At 40.7% G+C, this 20,992-nt stretch overlaps 1 protein-coding gene across 2 annotated transcripts; it reads right to left on the bottom strand.

Moving 5' to 3' along the window:
- Positions 1-248: 248 nt before the first annotated feature.
- Positions 249-19,540, bottom strand: SKP1 (S-phase kinase associated protein 1). Of its 2 annotated transcripts, none has more exons than XM_070415001.1 (6): positions 19,448-19,540; positions 15,849-15,945; positions 7,191-7,264; positions 4,672-4,815; positions 2,432-2,572; positions 249-1,136 (listed from the first exon to the last, which is right to left on the bottom strand). In XM_070415001.1, the coding sequence occupies exons 2-6, from the start codon at positions 15,943-15,945 to the stop codon at positions 1,101-1,103; spliced, it is 492 nt and encodes a 163-aa protein (XP_070271102.1). In that variant the 5' UTR covers positions 19,448-19,540; the 3' UTR covers positions 249-1,100. The 2 variants fall into 2 exon arrangements, with proteins under 2 accessions (XP_070271102.1, XP_070271101.1); XM_070415000.1 differs by lacking the exon at positions 19,448-19,540 and adding an exon at positions 19,350-19,441.
- Positions 19,541-20,992: the final 1,452 nt, after the last annotated feature.

The following is a 20,992-nucleotide window of genomic DNA, read 5'->3' as shown; positions in this document are numbered from 1 at the left end:
CTCTATCCACTGAGCCAAACCGGTTTCGGCTATATATATATATTTTAAAAAGAACTAAAACACTGGCTCCAGCCAACCTTTCAATGACATTAGAGGAGACAAAAGTCTTATCAGAACCCTATTGTTATGTCAGCAGCTTCAGCAACCTAGTACTGCCTACGAGTCTTTTTTAGCTACAGAACCATTCATAAATTTAACTCATTTAATACTAAGTGAAGAGACACATTTAAGTACACAAAAGCAAACCGTTTACTACCTACTATGTAACTTACTTTTTATTGAAAGTATCTTGCATTCATGCTGGATGCTTTCTGGGTTTTGCCACACATTTTAATATTAAAGGTTAAATTTTTTTGTTTTTTACATGCAAGTAGTGTAAATAGTTTTGCCCATATGGGATCACTGATTATAAAAAGATGACATACCACAAGGGCTGTCTTTTTTAACTGAAAAGCTAACAACTGCATAGTTATATTTCCCCCAAAACCACAAACTGAGTAGTAACTGAGTCTCTAACCAACATAAGATTAAAAATGCAAAAACAAGTCCTCAGATTCAATTAAGGAAGCCCTGCTACATATGGGCTAATCAATACCAGTGGTACTCCTTGACTCCAGGAAGCTGAAAGACATCCTAATAACCCCACTCAGAACATTTACCTCAAGTAGACTTTTCCAGCTTCCAACTCATGAATAAAGATAATACATTGTTAATTCTATTTCAGAAAACTTTTGCAAGTTGTTTTATTTACAATGCCAACTTTTGAAAAGTCACTAAACTAAAGTTAACTGGACAATAAACTAGGCAGAAATCGCTTTGCAAAAAGAGGGAAAGCCCAAAATGCCACTTTCTATAGAGAACCCACAATTCAGTTTTATTCAGAGCAAAAAAAAGATATTTTGATCATACTGGAAGAAACTCAGCCATAGGTTTGGAATCTGTACCCAAACTACACATGCAATGAAGACAATATTCTGCTAATACAATTGATTTGCTGCTGCATTTGTCTACTGTTTGCCTAATATTAACAATTATAAACAGAGCAGTGCAACTAGTATTTGGAACAATCCTTACAGTGTTACAGTGTCAGGCACAACTTTTCACTTCTCTTCACACCACTGGTTCTCTTTGCGTACCTAGAAAAAGAAATGGATATAAGAGTACCTTAAGTAGTCTTTCCTAAGACTAATACTTAGTAATTCATTAATAATCTCCAAGGTTGATCATAAAGAAACAGATGGAAAACTGGAAAAACACCAGGTTAATAGTAAACTTCCTAGTCACCCTTCTTTTCCTCCCCTAGGTTATTTTGCCCTGCTGAAATTATCAAAAAAGCAAAGGCATGCCCAGCCAGTGTGGTTCAACAGTTAAGCATTGACCCAGGAACCAACAGTTCACTGGTTCAATTCCGTCAGGACACATGCCCAGGTGGCAGGCTCCATCCCCAGCAGGAGGCAGCCAATCAATGACTTTCTCTCATCATTGATGTTTTTCTCTCTCTTGCCCTCTCCCTTCCCCTCTTGCTAAAAATCAATAAAAACACATTAAAAATCCGTAGCCTATTTTGCTCAGTGGATAGAGCATCGGCCTGCGGACTAAAGGGTCCAGGGTTCGATTCCAGCTGGGGGCACATGCCCGGGTTGCAGGCTCAATCCCCGGTAGGGGGCGTGTAGAAGGCAGCCAATCAATGATTCTCTCTCAACATTGATGTTTCTCTCTCTCTCTCTCTCTCTCCCTCTCCCTTCCTCTCTGAAATCAGTAATATATATATATATATATATATATATATATATATATATATATATATAATATATTTTTAAAAAAGCAAAGGCAGAGGGCAATTATAGCTTCAGTCACTAGAGCTAACAGAGCAAATTCAAATAGTTCATTCACATTATTCCAGTTTGTAGCTGTGTCAACAAAATCATTCTGATCTATTCACTAATTTCTTCCCTGTTCACTAAGTTGCTCTGAAGTATCCTAGCATCCAACCATCCTGCTTTTCTGAAGTCATTTATGTCTTTTTTTTTTTTTTTTGCTAAAAGTATTACAAAGGGTATTACATAAGTGTCCTTCCCCCCCCCACCCCCCCCACCCCCCGCCCCCCGCCCTTGACAATCGTCATTTATGTCTTATATGTAAGGTCCCAGATGCCAAAACTAGTAACTACTAAGGAATAAGTACCAAAGAGCACCTCTGGCTGAAAAGTATATTGTTCTTATGTTTATAAAAAAGCAGTATCATTCAAGTGTTTAGACTCATTTTAGGACACAGAAGGTACCTGTAATGTTTTAGGACATAGAAAGTATCTACCTCTTACACCCCAAATAGTCAACATTCTTTGATACAGGCACTTTCTTTTCCTGATATGTTATGGATTTTATTCTCTTTTAAAAAGCATGTGATCAAGAACAAACTATTGGCTACATACCTGGGCTTCCTCTTCTTCAGTAAAGTCATTTTTTATATTGAAGGTCTTGCGAATCTCTTCAGGGGTTTTCCCCTTGATCATATTGGCAACAGTCTTGCATGTAACATCAAGCAAACCTTTGATGTCTAAATAGTTTGCAGCCTGTGAAGTGATTGTTGTTTTCATTAAAGTATATTTGATGGTTTAAACTAAATACAAAGTTAGCAGTTGATAATTCATATCTAATTAAGCTTAAAATGCTACTTTTAAGAAATTAAATGGAGAAGAGTAAATCAGACAAGTTTTGTGAAAGATATTTGTTCATACCCTTCATTGTATACCTCTATAATAATGAGTCCTCCTGCTGCCTTAAGTAAACTATATACACTACACCTCAAATGTTAAAGAATTGCCATACTGGGGGGGTGCGTGCATGCGTGCACAAAGCAAGTGCACAAGCACCACAGGTCAAATCTTGACATTTAAAGAATTCAAACATAAGCAGTTACAGCATTACATTTTATTGATCTTCTGAAATAATCAGCTTTTGGTTTCTTTGATTTTCTCTCATTTTCTCATTTTCTATTGATTTCTGCGCTTTAACATTCCCTTTGGGTTAATTTCATCTTTCACTAGTTTCTTTTGGTAAAAATTAAATCACTAATTTGAGATTTTTCTTCTTTTCCAATATCAGTGTTTAGTGCTATCAATTCCCCTCTCATGACCCTCAGGAGGAGGAGGGTCATCCTTGTGGTGGGTGTTCCACTGAATGACCTACCACAAAAACAAAAGTTCATTCCTCTGTGGCATCTCACAGATTTTCATGTATTCTGCTTTATTTCCATCCAATTCAAAATACGTTATAATTTTTCTTTTGATTTCTTCTTTGACTCATGGAAAATTTGTTTTTCAGTTTTCAAATATCGGCAAATTTTCCAGATAGCTTTCTGTTACTGATTTCTAATTTAATTCCACTGTGATCAGAAAATACCTTGAATTCTTTCAAACTTGAGACTTATGTTATGGCCCAGAACATGTCTAACCTTGATAGCATTTATTTGAATATACACAGAATATGTATTCTGCTGTCACTGGATGTAACGTTCTGTAAATGTCAATTAGGACAAGTTGATCAACAGTGTTACATAAGTCTTCTATATCCTTACTGATTTCTCTACTTGTTTTATCAATTATTTATAGAGAGGCCTGGAAATCTCTAACTATGATTGTAGATTTGTCTGTCTATTAATCTTTGAGTTCTATTGGTTTTTGTTTAACTTTTTGGAAGTTTTGCATTTAGGCAGATAAATGTTTAGAACTGCTCTGTCCTCTTAATAACGAACTGATTCTGTTATCATTATGTAATGACCCTTTTTAATCCTGGTAATATTCTTTGCCCTGAAATCTACTTAATATAGTCACTCCAATTTTCTTTTGATTAATATTAGTATAATATATACCCCCCCTTAAATCTACTGTGTCTTTATATTTAAAGGGAGTTTTTTGTAGGCAGCATAGCTGAGTCTTGCTTTTTTTAATTCAATGTGATAATCTCTCTACCCTTTAATTGTGGTGTTTAGACTATTTACATTAATGTGATTATTGATATGTGGATTTGAATTCAGAGTGTTAAAATTCAGTATCAGTCGTAACCGGTTTGGCTCAGTGGATAGAGCGTCGGCCTGCGGACTGAAAAGTCCCAGGTTCGATTCTGGTCAAGGGCATGTACCTTGGTTGCGGGCACATCCCCAGTGGGGGGTGTGCAGGAGGCAGCTGACCGATGTTTCTCTCTCATTGATGTTTCTGACTCTCTATCCCTCTCCCTTCCTCTCTGTAAAAAATCAATAAAATATATTTTTTAAAAAATTCAGTATCAATTAATTTAACAAATTAAACTCTTTAAGAAGTCTAAAGGCTCTGAACTAGAGTGTCCTACAGTGTTCCTTAAAAATATACCAGAATAGCAGCTCTCTATGGAACACACCACACCTTCGCCCATCCCCTTCTTTCTCTAGTGCACTCTCTTTTTCCAGTGCACCCCTCTGCCTCTCCTCCCTCTTTCATCTCTCAAGGCACATGCCTCTCTCCCTCTTTCTCCTAAGCTCCAAGGGTCATTCCATTGCCTCTGTAACTTTCTAAATAAATCTTCCCTTATTAAAAAACAAACAGGGGGGCGGAGAGGTTGGAGGTTAATGGGAAATGAGGACACATTTGTAATACCTTAACCAATAAAGAAATTAAAAACAAACAAACAAACTTACCAGAATTAGTTCAAATAGTGTTCCTTGGTCAACTTTGAGGAATTCTTGGTCCCAAACAGGAATATCATCTGTTCGCTTTTCTTTGTTCTCATCATCCTCAGGAGGAGGAGGGTCATCCTTGTGGTGGGTGCACCACTGAATGACCTACAACAGAACAATAGCTCATTCCTCTGTGGCATTTTATCACAAGGTATTCATTCCACTGCTGGGGCAAGGTTATTCCTATAATGAGCTAAGAACTAGCTAGAAGTTGACTTGAATAATAGTTAGTAGCCAAGCTCGAAAAGCAAATATGAAGCTTGAGGAATCTTCACAACTCTAGAGGGTGGAAGATCTTAGATATCAGCTAAACCTGCAGACTATACTTGACCACATTAAAAGGCTCTTGTGCAAAAAGATAAAGTCACACAGGAAAAGGAATGGAAAATACATACAACTAGCAATGGATTACCCTATAGAATATAAAATCTTAAAGATCACTACAAAGAAATAAGCTAAAAACAAACAGGCAATTCATAAATCTGATTAGTAAAACAGGAGGAAATACTCAGCCTCACTAGATGCAAAATTAACACTCCGGTCAGATGCAACTAGTTTAGATTGCTAAAAAATATATATATTTTTAAAATAGCGATGTGAGAGAGACACATCAATTGGTTGCCTCCTGCATGCACCCCATCTAGGGCTGGGGATCAAGCCTGCAACCAAGGTGCCTGCTTTTGACCAGGAATCGAACCCAGGACCCTTCAGTCCACAGGCCAACACTCTATCCACTAAGCCAAACTGGCTAGGGCGTATTAAGATTTTGATACAAATTATTAGCAATAATAGTGTAAGGGTAACAACCTCTTCTACAGGAGAGTATAAATTGGAATAACCCCTTTGAAAAGTAATCTAGCACTACCTAGTGAGACTGAATATGTACATACCTTATCACCAAGCAATTCTAAATACAGACACATACACAAGACTACTCAATGTAATAACAAAACAGGAAAAGCCTACATGTTCCCTTATTAGGGGAATGAACACATTATAATTAAATTTTCAGGAAGCTGATCAGCTAGACTAGATGTATGATTGTAAAGGCCAAAACCAACACTAAAAGTATTAAGCTGTAGAATCTAAGTGGCGGGCAAATGGGTGTTTTCTGTATGATTAAAATTTTTCCACAGTATTTAATATTGGGGGAAATGCTGAGAAAAAATGGCAGAGCCAAGAAATTTTACTGCCAGGATGCAAAAAAAGTAAAGAGCTATTTCAAGAAGGAAAAGCCAGGAATAAGGGGATTTAATGAAATAAACAATAGCTTTTTTTTTTAATATATATTTTATTGATTTTTTACAGAGAGGAAGGGAGATAGATAGAGAGTTAGAAACATGGATGAGAGAGAAACATCGATCAGCCGCCTCCTGCACATCTCCTACTGGGGATGTGCCCGCAACCCAGGTACATGCCCTTGACCAGAATCGAACCTGGGACCTTTCAGTCCGCAGGCCGACGCTCCATCCACTGAGCCAAACCGGTTTCAGCAACAATAGCTTTTTAAGAAGTATTCCAATCTTGTAAGAAAAGGAGCACATAGGCCCAGCTGGTTTGGTTCAGTGGATAGAGCATCAGCCTGCAGACTAAAGGGTCTCGCGTTCAATTCCTGGTCAGGGCACATGCCTGGGTTGTAGGCTCGATCCTCAGTGTGGGGTGTGCAGGAGGCAGCTGATCAGTGATTTTCTCTCATCACTAATGTTTCTATCTCTCTTTCCCTCTCCCTTCATCTCTGAAATCAATAAAAATATATATATTTTTTAAAAAGGAGCAATCAGTATTTGCTTATATAGGCATTAAAAAAAACTCTTGAAAGGATATAAAAGAAAGTAATGTTTATTATTATTTATGGAGGTTTCTGGTCAGATGAGAGACAGGAGATTTTTATCATATATTTTTAGGTTTTGGATCATGTGATTATTCAGTATACTTAAGGTTTAAATAATCTTTTTTTAAAATATATTTTTCTCTAGCCATTTTCCTCTAAGTCTAGCCAGTTTTTCCCCCAATGTGGAAACTAGTTGCTGTTGTTTTTTTTTAGATAAGAATTCAATTTAAATAGCTAGTTCTGTTAAGGAGCCATGTGACCTGAAACACTAAAACCCTATTCAATGTGGAGAGCCGTTTATGCTTAGACACAAGGTAAGGTGATCAACTGAGATAACAAAAGTACATCTCTTATTCTCAAGTTCCCTTTGAGGCACCCATTCAGTGGACAAACAACACAAGAATTTTCCTTTTTGCTAGTCACATATAGTTATATTTAAGTAATTTAAATATGTTAATGAAAAGACTAGACAATTCAAACTCACAGGGCCAGGTTAAATAAACTACAACAAATACTTAGTCAATGATACTACAAAGAGTTCTAGATTTTTTTAAAAGGAAGCTATCTCTTTATCAATATAGAAAGATCACCAGGATACTATTAATGAAGAAAGAAAAATCACATACAAGTATATAGCTTGCTAATTTACCTTTTTTAATATTGCTGCATTAACATTTGGTAGAGGAACTGGGTCATCATCGCCTTCATCATCCATTCCCAAATCTAACAAAACCAGAAGAGATTTGCCGTCATTTCCTACTCCATTATAACATTTATACGAAACTAGGCTATTTCTCAAACAAGTGACTAGCATGACATATCTGAAAGAGTATAAAAAGTACTTTACTAAGAATAGTTCTTTTAACAGCATTTAAAACTGGTGGTTCCTAATAAAAAGTCCATGAACCAAAAAAAAAGTCCATGAACCACCCAAAACTATATAAAGTTGTGAGTGGACAAATATAGTAAAATTATATCAAAAAATTTCTTAAATAGGAAGAAAATTATGTAATAAATGTGACTGAGATGGCTGGGCAACCATTTAGAAAAAACACACAAACTAAATTCTTATCCTCATTCTTTATACTAAACCAGCTGTGGGCAAACTACGGCCCGCGGGCCGGATTCGGCCCGTTTGAAATGAATAAAACTAAAAAAAAAAAAAAGACCGTACCCTTTTATGTAATGATGTTTACTTTGAATTTATATTAGTTCACACAAACACTCCATCCATGCTTTTGTTCCGGCCCTCCGGTCCAGTTTAAGAACCCATTGTGGCCCTCGAGTCAAAAAGTTTGCCCACCCCTGTACTAAACTCTCTAACTGGACTGCATTTAAAAAAATAAAACAATGACAGGTATCACATGTAACAGAATCTCACACAACATATCATGCAGTCACTGACAAAAACAAGGCAGGCAGCTCCATATCTACTGGTATAATTTCAAGATTAAAGTTTTAAAAAATAAAATACATGTCATCTGAATAAAAAAGGGAATATATATTTATATTTAAAATATTTATATTTAAAATAAGGAACTGTTAAAAATATGTTATTGAGAGACTCAGTTTCAGGGTATAACCTTTAGTGTTGCTCATCGTGTACGTATTACCTATAATTTTGAATCTGTAAGTTTCTCTGATTAAAAGGCCTACCTTTCCGATTCTCAAAGTGGCTAGTAAACTCCAAAGACAAAACTGAACATAAAAATCCATGTTATTTAAAGACTAGTAGCCTGGTGCATGAAATTCGTGCACATTAAAAGGGAATTAATTGCCCTAACCGGTTTGGCTCAGTGGATAGAGCATCGGCCTGCGGACTCAAGGGTCCCGGGTTCGATTCCGGTCAAGGGCATGTACCTTGGTTGTGGGCACATCCCCAGTGGGGAGTGTGCAGGAGGCAGATGATCGATGTTTCTCTCTCATCGATGTTTCTAACTCTCTATCCCTCTCCCTTCCTCTCTGTAAAAAATCAATAAATATTTTTTTTAAAAAGGAATTAATTAGCAGAGATATTTTAACATTGCTATTTGCCCTTTCTCTATAGAAATGTGAGAGATGAAAGGAAATTAGTAAAATGTATATGAAAATAATATATAGATTTATTAATAAACAGTAACAAAAGGATATAACAGAGGCATGATATAGAAATGACAAAAACATGATATGAAAACAACAAAAACATGATATAAAAACAAGTGATGCAAACAATGACTGATAAAGTGATTAAACTTATTCTAATATCTCCCTGTACACCACATTAAGAGTGAAAACACTTTCAGAGTGCTTGACTAATTTCCCTTGTGATGAAGTACTTAGAACTTTAACTGTAACATCACATGCTCTTCAAACTCAAGAGAAAGCAACATATAACTGACCATGTGCAAAAACGGGTTCAGGTAGGAACATGCCTACTCTGTCTAGAGTTTGTCCTTGTGATTTATTAATAGTCATCACAAATGCTGGCATCATGGGAAACCATCATCAAATCAATTTAAATGGGAGGCCAGTGTCAGATGGGGACAAATTAATTCTTGGAATCAGAACAGCCTCTCCCTCTGCAGATCCTGTTAATACTTCAGCTTCGATAATGTTAGGTCATAATCTTTTGATAATAAATCTGGTACCATTACAAAGACCCCATTTACTATTGAGATTTCTCAATAGCATGATGATTGCACCCACTTCCAATTTTAATTTATGACATGGCATTCCTGAAGGAGTAATACTATTCAGAAATTCGATGGGGAAATTTTCCTTTGTTTCTTTGTTATGGGGTGGGGCCACAACATTAGTAACAAAGAAACAGAATTAAAACTTTATTGTAGGGAGCAGCTGCAGTGTTTTGGACAGGTTCAAGCCTTGAACTGATGAGCGGGCACAGTCCTCTCATTGCCACGTGCAACTCCCAGCTTGGAGGGCAGGGCCCTACCAGCACAATTATAGCCAACAGCTGTATTTATAAGCTTGAACCTATGGTCGGAACACGTGGCCCCATGTACCGGAATGATGTGGGCTTGATAGAGTTCAGGTGCATGTAGTTGAGTAGGATTGAAACCCAGGAGAACGTTTGTAAACATCTTGGTCACGCCCTTACTTTGCCTCATAGAATCTATTAACTAAAGGCATGGCTGTGGGTGTGGTCGCTGTCTCTCAGAAAAGCAGCGTCCCACCGAGACCAGGCTTTCATTCTCTTGTCTGTCTTTTCTAAGCCTTTCAGCCGCCCCACTCAGGTTCACCCCTTGCCGTGCTGGTGCGAGGCACACTTTAGAAAGATCTGCCTCCATGCTCCCAGGGTGGGTTCCTGCCTCAAACTCTGCCCTTACAGGAAGCAGCTCCGGGAAACAGCTTGGGGGAGGGCGCAGCCGTTGCCAAGATGCTGGGGTCCAACCCCAACGGGTCCAGGGGTCCCCAAAGGTGTGGACGGAGTCGGCGAAGAAGGAATGACACGAAGACAGCCTTCAGTTGATCAGCAGCCTAGTCAGGACCTATAGCCAGGATTTCCAGCCAAAGTTCTGGTCGGAGCTCTGGTTAGGAACTGATGAGGTTCTGATGTTTATTGTCTTGTTACATCCATATTTATACCAGCCGATTTTAATCCTGTCAATTTCTATTACAAAGGTTAGGGCGTTTCTTATCTCCATTCCAGGGAGTAAAGATTATGTACCTTAACTACCCACCTGGCACTTAATTAAGGGGTTGTATCCCCTCCCTAACCTCAGGGAAAGATCCCTACCTGGGGAAACAACCTTTCTCAGAGAGGTGACCTTGGTTAAAACACATGGTGCTAAAGAGAGCAAACATATTAAGAACAATATGCTATATATGCCAGGTCCCTTGAAACATGCTGTGCAGATGTTTCTTTCCTGCAGCGACTGTGTCAAGCAGCAAGGATGGACCGGCTCCCGGCACCAAGACAACCCCTGTAGGACTGACTTCCTTCCGCTCAGTGTTCATCTGTATGTGACGAACACCACCCATGGTTTTTATATAAGTAGATTTGTCTTTAAAGATTCTATATAATATTTTTCAAACCAAATGGGTTTGTCCTTAGGTATCTACAAGACTAAAAAAAGGTGCCAAAGAAAGTCAGTAAATAGTTAGCACATACCAAGATTAGAGACCAAAAGTTACTACAGTACTATATCGGTGTAGCACAGTATCAGTTATACTGACATGGCCCATGTTGAATCAAACAATTTAGTCCCTGATATATCCAGGTGCTGTCCCAGGCAGTTAAGAGTCAGCAATGAGCCCTGACCGGTTTGGCTCAGTGGATAGAGCGCCAGCCTGCAGACTCAAGGGTCCCAGGTTCGATTCCGGTCAAGGGCATGTACCTTGGTTGCAGGCACATGCCCAGTGGGGAGTGTGCAGGAGGCAGCTGATCGATGTTTCTCTCTCATCAATGTTTCTGATTCTCTGTCCCTTCCTTTCCTCTCTGCAAAAAATCAATAAAATATATATTTTTTTAAAAATCAATAAAATATATTTTTTAAAAAAAAGAGTCAGCAATGAATACAGAATGGGAGGAATTGTTGCAATTTTAGAGATCAGGATGTCTCACGGAGATGACCACATGACGTTTCAGTATAATTTTAGAGGCGGGAACACCTAAGCAGAGGAAATGGCAAATGGGATGGCCTTCTGATGGGAGTGTCTGGGATGCTCTAAAAACACTAAAGAACCAAGTGTTGCTAGAGCAGGATGGGCAAGGGTGAAAGGAACAGAAGAGATTAACAACAGGGGGCCTGACAGTAATAGGGCCTTCTGCATTTTTGGCTACTGTACTGGTTAAAGATGATAGAGAGCAGAGGGAAACCAATTATGGGGCTAGCAATAATCCAGGCACAAGATGATAGCTTAAAGATTTACAGCCATGAAAAAATTAAGAAATGGTCTAATTCTGTATGCATTTTGAAGGTAGGGGCAATAGGACTTGCCAACAGATGGGAAGTAGAATGTGAAAGGAGTCAGAGAAGACAAGGTTTAAGACATGATGAACTAGATGGAATTGCCATTAATTCATATGGAGAAGGCTGTCCGAGAACTGTGATTTTGGAGGGCAGAAAATCAAGAACTCTACTTTCATAAGTATGAGACAGAAATTAGATACAATAGATTTAAATTAGATACATAAGGGTAGACAAAGTGGTTAAATATGTAAGTCTAAAAATCAAGAGATCAGAACTGTAGGTAAGTTTGGGAATTGGTGTATAGATGGTTTATAACACTACTAGAGGCCTAGTGCACGAATTTCATGGGGGGGGGGGGGGTCCTTCAGCCCAGCCTGCACCCGCTCCAATCTGGGACCCCTCGGGGGATGTCCAACTGCCAGTTTAGGCCCGATCCCTCAGTCAGACATCCCTCACACAATCCAGGACCACTGGCTCCTAACCACTCACCTGCCTGCCTGCCTAATGCCCCTAACTGCTCCCCTGCCTACCTGGTTGCCCCTAACGGCCCTCCCCTGCCAGTCTAGTTGCCCCCAATGTGCATATGGCTGGGGTCCCTCAGCCCGGCCTGTGCCCTCTCGCAGTCCGGGAGCCCTTAGGGGATGTCCTCGGGAGAGCGGGCCTAAGTCAGCAGTCAGACATCCTTAGCTCTGCTACAGAGGCGGGAGAGGCTCCCTGCTGCGCTTGCCAACCGTAAGCCCAGCTCAGGGCTTCTGGCTAAGTGGCACTCCCCCTGTGGGAGCACACTGACCACCAGGGGGCAGCTGCTGCATTGAGCATCTGCCCCCTGGTGATCAATGTGCATCATAGCGACTGCTGCATTGAGCGTCTGCCCCCTGGTGATCAGTGTGCGTCATAGCAACTGGTTGTTCCACCGTTTTTGTCAATTTGCATATTAGCCTTTTATTATATAGGAAGAGACTAGATGAGAAGACCAAGGGAATAATAAATCAGTATAAATATAATGAAGAAGCCCAATGATTAAGTACACCTTGGGGAACTTCAGGCTTTAAAAACAAGGAGACAGAAGGCTGTGACAGAGGTACAGTACTAGTAAGTAAAGTATCCAGGAAACCAAATGTAGAAAAGAATGACCAACTGTCACATGCTGTCAATAGGTTTAGATGAGAAATGAAACACTTGACAACACGTAGTTTCAAAAAGTATCTTATTTTCCTGTATATGTTAGGGTTACTCATCTCCCCTCTCCTCCTTCCCACCAATGTCTTTTCCTGATCCCATCTCTGCTCAGAGTAAAACTAAAATATGATACTAGCCTGTATGGCTCGGTTGGTTGAGCACTGTCCCATACATCAAGAGGTTGCTGGTTGACTCTGGGCCAAAGCACATGCCTGGGTTGTGGGCTGATCCCCAGTAGAGGGCATGCAGGAGGCAGCCAATCCATGTTTCTCTCTCATTGATATTTCTCTCTCCTTTCCTCTCTAAAATCAATAAAAACATATTTTTAAATAAAAATAATAATATCCCAATTTGGATCAAGTCACTTACCCTTTTCCTGAACTAGTAGAAAATATTTTTTAATCAGAAGGAAGAGAAAAAAGTTTTACTATGTGAAATACTTGTGTTTGAGGAATTAAGATTTAGAGAAAACATAATACAAAAGACCATCTTGCTTAAATCCAAATGTTATTTGGAAGAAGGCTTAAGTCACATTAAAAATAAGGGCCTTAGCCCTGGCTGGTTTGGCTCAGTGGCTAGAGCGTCATCTTGCTGACTGTGCTGACTGAATGGTCCCAGATTCGATTCCAGTCGAGGGCACATGCCCAGGTTGCAGGCTTCATCCCCAGTAGGGGATGTGCAAGAGGGCCATTCAATGACTCTCTCTCATTATTGATGTTTCTCTTTCTCCCTCCCTCTTCCTCTCTGAAATCAATAAAAATATACGAAAAAATAAAAAAAATAAGGGCCTTAGCCTTGGCTGGTGTGGCTCAGTTGGTTGGAGTGTTGTCCCAAGCACCAAAGGGTCATAGGTTCAATTCTCGAACAGGGCACATACGCAGGTTTCAGGTTCAATCTCAGGTCAGGTAGCTTAGGGGAGGCAAACAAACGACGTTTCTCTCACACATCGATGTCTCTCTCTCTCTCTCTCAAATCAATAAAAACCTATCCTCTGGTAAATACTAAATACAAATGGTTGCAAAGAATTACTTTTCTAACATTTAAACTAAGGATTTGCTGGGGGTTTTTTGCATTTAGACTGAATGCACAAGTAGCAACAGTCATTCTTTTAAGCTATTTAGTTTTAAGAACTTCTGAGAGACACCTGTATCCTGAGACCACACCCTGTACCTGAACAAATCAGTCGATCCACATGTACAAAACCAAGATTTTCACTTCTGATTGTCCTGTGATTAGAATTTTATATTTATGTTTTCTGAGTCACAAAAAAACCATAATAGAGATATTGCAAATGCAAAACAGGAAAGCAATTATTTGCTGAATTCAATAGACTCTAGTCCTCAAGAGGCTAAACTTCTAGATAAACCATTGGTATTTAAGACAAAGTCAAATGCCATGGAGGAAATGAATCATTTAACTGTTGCTATCATGCCACTTGATTCAGTGGGCAAAGTTGGTGTGGAAAACCTTCAAGGAGCCCTATATTCTTACATTGGCAAATGCTTCTTTGAAGCAGTACAAAACAGATTAGTGTGCCAGGCACCAACTAAGATGAAATAAAGAACACTTTCATTGCTAAATCAAGTATTCACGCAACAATTGTGATATCAGTTTCTACATCTTCTAGATAAAGCCTTACTCACCTGCCTTTAGGGACACTTGGATTTTTTTCATACTTGATGAATAGTGACTGTAGGATATACCAAGGGTTTAACAACTTAACAGAAATTATCTATGTAAGTTATTAGAATACAGGAATGTAAGTACCACATGATTGGTATCATGACCAAAAAGAATTATATGTTCAGTTTTTATCAGCCAACAGAAGTCACACACTGAGAAAACAGAAGACACACCCTCTGCAATTCAGCTTCCGCCTCTACCACACCTATTATCTGCTGTTGTTAGAAATCCTCTAGCTTATTAATTGTAAAATCCTAAGTGATCAGTCAACAGTATATGAATCCAACAATCAGTCTGTTCACCTCAAAATGCCTCCCTCTTACCTTGGCTTTCACAAATACTACTTCAGTGATTCTCCACTCCTGACTTCTACATTCCTGCCCCAATTTCATTTACTGCCATAGATACTTCCATTCCTCTCAAGCCCATTCTTCAGCTCTACCAACTACAGTATCACAATCTCATCCCACCCCAAAAACGCAACTAAAAACCTTGATTTTACTTTTCTTTAACACATCCTCTCTACTGCAGAACAATCTTCCAAAACATCCTTAATTCTACCAGATTTGAAATATCACCTAAGACTACACACTGCGGTCTCTCCACAAGCCTGAAGAATAGCATTAGCCAAGATGTTCCCACAGCACCTTTTGGCACACAATTCTATTAATGCACTAAATTATATATACCATGTGGCAGTTTGACTTCTTTGGTGTCTGTCTCCCTTCCTGGTTTAAAAATCCTTCAAGAGCAAAAACTATTTCTCACTTACCTTCTTTTCACCAGAATATAGCTAGTGCTTGGCACATAACTCACTTACATATCTGTAAGCTACATATCTTCCCTATATAAAAGCATTTGACATTTGAAAAATTAAGAAATGGTCTAATTTCTGAAGAACACTCTTACTACTAGTAAATTTCCCCCTCCCCACCAATTCTAGAGACTGATTTGTATGTCTCCATTTTATATTTATGTCCACCAGCCCACTGGTAACACTAAGAGATCCATGTTAACTACTAAAAAATTTTAAAAATGTTTCAGAACCGGTTTTTCTGTCTTACTTCTTTGTTGTGCTACACATATACTTTGCAGTAGTTTCAGAGGAATGACAAACTAGACAAAAGGGAAAACTTGGTTAAAAAAAAACAAACACACATCTACTCAGTTTACAATCTACTCAGTTTACTCCTTCTGTTGAAACCAGGTGCTCTATTTAGCTACCTTATAGAAAGGATCTCTTTTCCAAAGGCTTTAATTTTTGTCATTAGAAATTGTGAATCTAAATTTACTTGAAACTGAAAATTGGTCTTATCTATTTAAGGGGGGGGTGGGATCTCATTATTTCAGACAATGCAAAAGAGATGACCTGTATCAAAAAAATGCAGTTAATACTTTAAATTTAAAAAAGGTAAATTTAACCCCTTCATATTCTTGAGAACTTTGACAGATTACCTGTATAAATTCAATGTTCACAGATTATCCAAACTATTTATTTTTTCCCCCTGACCCAGGCTTTTAAAATAACTTACCTTCTAACATGGTCTTGATAGTCACAGATTGTTTGGCAATTTCAACATCAACTTCAAATATCTCTCCATCAGAACTCTGCAATTTAATTGAAGGCATCTAAAAAAAAAGGCATTATATTTAATTTGAAATTTACGAGATATTATTTCCATACACTACTGATTTTTTAAAAGTAAAATCAAGGTTTTTCGTTGGTTTTTTGGGGGGTGGGATGACTCTGTTAGAAGCCCTCTATAACTATAAAATCCTAAAAACCTGTAGTATATAGCCCTGTAAAACACAGTGGTTATTCATGGGCTAACATACAAGTGTTTCTATAAAATTCTTTCAAAGTATAATTCCTAGAAACAGAAGCTCTTAAGGCCTTCCCTACTGAACTCATTGCTGGTTTAAATTTAAAGTTACATTCCATACTTTTGATGCAAAATATTTCTAAAATGGGACTTACTTTTTTTGTCTGCCTTTCTGCTTTCACTCAATACTGACTACTGCATTTGAAGTGAACTGTCACAGTTAACTACCTGCAAACCTGAGGGAGGGCAGTCCAAAATAAACAAAGCTACCAAATAAGATAGTAATTTTCCTCTAGTGAAACTTACCAATGAAAAATAAGTTCAAATCCAAAGTTGATCATGACATACTTATTTATGTTTGGATCAATGCAAGATCATATAACAGAATAAAGAGCTAAGGATAAACAGATGTCAATCTAATTCCCTATGCCAAATAAGAAACAAATTGCACAGCGTCCTTTTTATCTTTCATTACTGACTGTCCAGGTGTCCAAGTTTGAGATCTTCTGCCAAAGTCCTCATAGTAATAACCTACTACTCATTTCAAAAATGTATTTATTAACTAAGATTGAGTCATTAGGAAAAAGACACCTCTTACATGAAAGTTAATTGAGCAATTAACTTCAAAGGACTTGAATTCTGGCCAAAAAAAAAAAATTGTTTAAAATTAAAAATTCTAAGCCAGCAATTTCTTACCATCTTCGCATTCTTCGGGAGAAGAGGGTGGGGGAAGAGAGAAAGGGTAGCAATACCTGCCCATAAAGATTAATTCAAGACCTCTTCAAATTTCAAGTACAGATTTTATGATCCTTTTATTTTGTTTATTTTGTTTTGTTAATCCTCACCAGAGGATATTTTTCCATTGATTTTTAGAGAGAATGGAGGGGGAGAGACAAAGAGAGGGAAACACTGATGTGAGACACACATCCATTGGTAGCCTCCCACACGGGATGAGCCTGCAACCAGAATCGCATTCCAGACCCTTTAGTCCAGCGGTTCTCAACCTGTGGGTCGCGACCCCTTTGGGGGTCGAACGACCCTTTCACAGGGGTCGCCTAAGACCATCGGAAAACACATATTGAATACATAATTACATATTGTTTTTGTGATTAATCACTATGCTTTAATTATGTTCAATTTGTAACAATGAAAATACATCCTGCATATCAGATATTTACATTACGATTCATAACAGTAGCAAAATTACAGTTATAAAGTAGCAACGAAAATAATTTTATGGTTGGGGTTTACCCCAACATGAGGAACTGTATTAAAGGGTCGTGGCATTAGGAAGGTTGAGAACCACTGCTTTAGTCCATGGGCCGACACCTCTATCCACTCGGCCAAACTGGCTGGGGCTCAAGTATAAATTTTAAAGACTTCTGATAGTCTTAATCCTGTGATGTCACTATTAACGTGAACGTGGATAATTTGGCATTTAAAACTTTCATTCATTTTAGGTTTAAAGACTTAAGTCCCATTAAACCAGTTAAAATGTTCATTCAGCTTTTCCCAGACAATTATCTCCATCCCCTAAACAGACAAGCTATTAGGGAAAGGAAGCAAAAAGGTAAAGGTATGTTTTAAAACCAGGCACTGAAATATCCTCTCACTGACCCATGATTGTAAAGAATTGAATTTCGCTTTTCAGTTTACAAATATGTCTGCTTCTCCATGTTGCTTAGTGCTTGCCATAATGCAGAGGGCCCAGGGCAGAGGACCTGCCCTGTGACAAGGCAAAAAAAAAAAAAAAAAAAAGACGACGAAGGAGATATCTCCAAAAGAAATATTTTAACCTAAGTCCAATTTTTAATTACAAAATATTCTATGTTCTTTTTATGTTCTATAGTACTGGAATAAACATTACAGAATCACAAGTCTGGCAATGCAGTTGATAAAATTATTTTTAAGCAAGACTCACTGCACCTTTTTTTTCAAATAACTCTCAATAAATAACAAGATCTGCTTAGTCATAGTCAAATTAATATATTAGGTTACTCTTAAGGGAGTTGAAGTCTTATTAAATAGCAGGGAGTCAATCGGCTAATCTGTAATTCGATGCACATTGTAATCCTAAACTTAATATTTAAAGAGAACTTTTTTTAGTGTTATACAACTGGAATTTGGTGCAACAATTTTTAATAATGGATGAAATTTTGATTTGACATGCTTTCAAGACCGCGTTACTTCATTTATTTAGGCTCTTGTAGCTGGAAATTAAATCACTCTCCATGGCTAGCATGATGTGAATTCTATCAACATCATGAAGGGAAGAAAACTGTTTTAAGTGACACCTCTTTTCAGGGGGCAGAGTGGAGAAGTGCATTGCTCCACGACACACATAATTCTATTGTGACGTTCTGACAAAAAAAAAAAAAAAAAAAAAAAAAATTCATGACCCAAAAACCCAAACCCGAAGTCTCCATTAAAAAAATGATCTAAAGCAAAAACAAAACAAACAAAAAAAGTGAACCAAATCAGGTTCACTTTTTAAAAGCCAGACACCTTCAGTTTTAGAGTTAGGGTTCCTAAAAGTCACACCCTGTTGACTCTGGTACCTGCTATTACAACCGGTGTGTCACCAACTTCTAGACTGTGGCAAAATCATAGGAATATTCAAAAGGAACAGGCAGCTATCTGCAAAGATCCGGCCCCACCTCAGCGGGCGGAGACCCGGTTACTAGCGACGCCAGAGACGGGAGGGAAAGGACGAGCGCTTTAAAGAAGCCCTCGGGCCAGCACCGCCACGCTCCCTCTCCCACCACAACAACACGGACACACGCCCGCGCTCCCCACAGCGGGGCCGCCACTCAGACCCCGCGGCCTTCCCCGCCCCGGGTCCCCGAGGCCGGCAGTCTCAGCACCGAGGGAGGCGCCGGCCGCCGCCTGGGCCTTGCAGCCGAGCTCCGTGCCGGCTGACGCTGGCCCCGAGCAGCCAAGGCCCAATTCCGGGCTCGGCTCGCACCTTCTCCCGCCCGCCCGGGCGCCCAAGGGGCGTCGTGACGACGCACGACCAAAAGAGGCCTCGCCGAGTGGAGGGGCAGAGCGGGAGAACGGAGGCCGCCGGCACCTCCCGGAGAACAGGGTCTGAGGCGGGTTGCACCGGGCCTGAGGGCAGACCAGGCCCCGGTGCCTCCCGCCTCTGGCAAGCCGAAGCCGCAGCGATCCGCGGCGCCACCGCCCCTTCCGGCTCTGTCGGCGGCTACTCACGGTGCTCGGTCTCAAGGAGAGAGCGGGCCGGAGGCTGACGAGAGCCGGGCAGCGTCAGCAGAACCAAAAGGAAAAAGGTGGAGAACAAGGCCACTTACAGCAACAGCGCGGCTCGGCGTCGGTCTTTATAGGAGCGGCAGTCGAGGACCCCAGGGCCCGTGGCGTCACAGAGCGGCGGGGCTGGCCGCCGAGTTCGCCTGACGGCAGGTGGGGGACGGCAGGGTGGCCCCAGGACGCCGGAGGGGCGGGGCCGGGCGTAAAGACGGAGGGCGCGACGGGGCGGGCCTTGATTCTTATTCCCACCCTCGGACGCGGCATTCGCTGTTCTCAGAGGCCCCGGGGAAAGGCCGGTGCACTCTGCGACCTGCAAGGGTCTTTCAGGCAGGGGCTGCCCCAGCAGAATTGATGACCCCGGTCCCGAAAAGCCTAGAAGCTGCTAGTGTCTGGGACGGGCAGCGGCTCCCGTTTGGGGCCGGGAAAGCTGGGGCTCCGAGAAAGAAGGCAGATGGGGCCCTGCCGTCACCGCCGAGCTTTTGCTCAGGGCCTCCGTGCCCTCCACTGAGCCTGACATGAGTTAGCTCACAGTCCGCAGTACCTCTTGAGGTGAAATATCATTACCCTTTTCTCCTTTCATTGTGAGGGAACAGGTTCTGAACGGTTCCGTGGCAAAGCCAGTTTGGTGCTCTTAACCTTTTACTAACATCAGAGACTTCCGGGCCCAAGATAACCACTGTTTTAAGGAAACCCCCGGCCTAGAGAAGAGGCCTCCCTCTGGCAAAGGATCCGCAATGGATCCCCATTCATTCAGGAACGAATGCTGAGCTCCTGTGTGTGCCCCGACAGCGCTGGGGATTCGCAGTGAACCAGCGAGCCAGCCAGCCAGCCAGGGTCCAGCCTGAACGGAACTCTTTTTTTTTTTTTTTTTAATATCTTTTATTGATTTTTTACAGAGAGGAAGGGAGAGGGATAGAGAGTTATAAACATCGTTCGATGAGAGAGAAACATCGATCAGCTGCCTCCTGCACACTCCCTACTGGGGATGTGCCCGCAACCAAGGTACTTGCCCTTGACCGGAATCGAACCTGGGACCTTTCAGTCCGCAGGCCGACGCTCTATCCACTGAGCCAAACCGGTTAGGGCCTGGTCAGAACTCTTAATGGGTCCCTGAAGTCTGTGATAGGGTCCATAGGATGAAGCCAGCCCTAAAGAGAAAGGATTGGTCTGAAAATCCCCTCCCCTCCCCACTCCGTCAGGGACTTTACCTGGCTCTACCCTGCTCAGCTTCGGGAACATTGCCACCCTCCCGAGGAGACTAGGGCGCCAGGCTCACCTAACCGGCAGGCACATGATGTGTTCCCGACGCCAGGGAGACAAAAGACTCTTCCACTCAGGGCCCTCCGAAGAAATCAGAGGCCTACAGTTCTGACGGGACGGGCTGGGGCAGGGAGGCCAAGCAGCGTCTTGAGTTACCGGGCCTTTGTCTACCAGCAGTGGTATCCAGTGTCCGCCAGGTGCCACAGCTGATGAAGGAAGATGAAAGGACCTACAGCTCTTGCTTTTTTCCATAACACAGCCCTGCCCTCAACAACTGAGCCGCAGGTCTCCGAGGCAAGGCCCCCTGGAGCCCCTTCGCCCTGTTTGCC

The sequence above is a fragment of the Myotis yumanensis genome, unplaced genomic scaffold (assembly GCF_028538775.1).
Source record: "Myotis yumanensis isolate MYYU_CA2020_CCGP unplaced genomic scaffold, mMyoYum1.0.hap1 SCAF_5, whole genome shotgun sequence".
Taxonomy (NCBI): Eukaryota; Metazoa; Chordata; class Mammalia; order Chiroptera; family Vespertilionidae; genus Myotis; species Myotis yumanensis.
The sequence above is the reverse complement of the archived record's forward strand: the minus strand, read 5'-3'. Positions and strand labels throughout refer to the sequence as shown.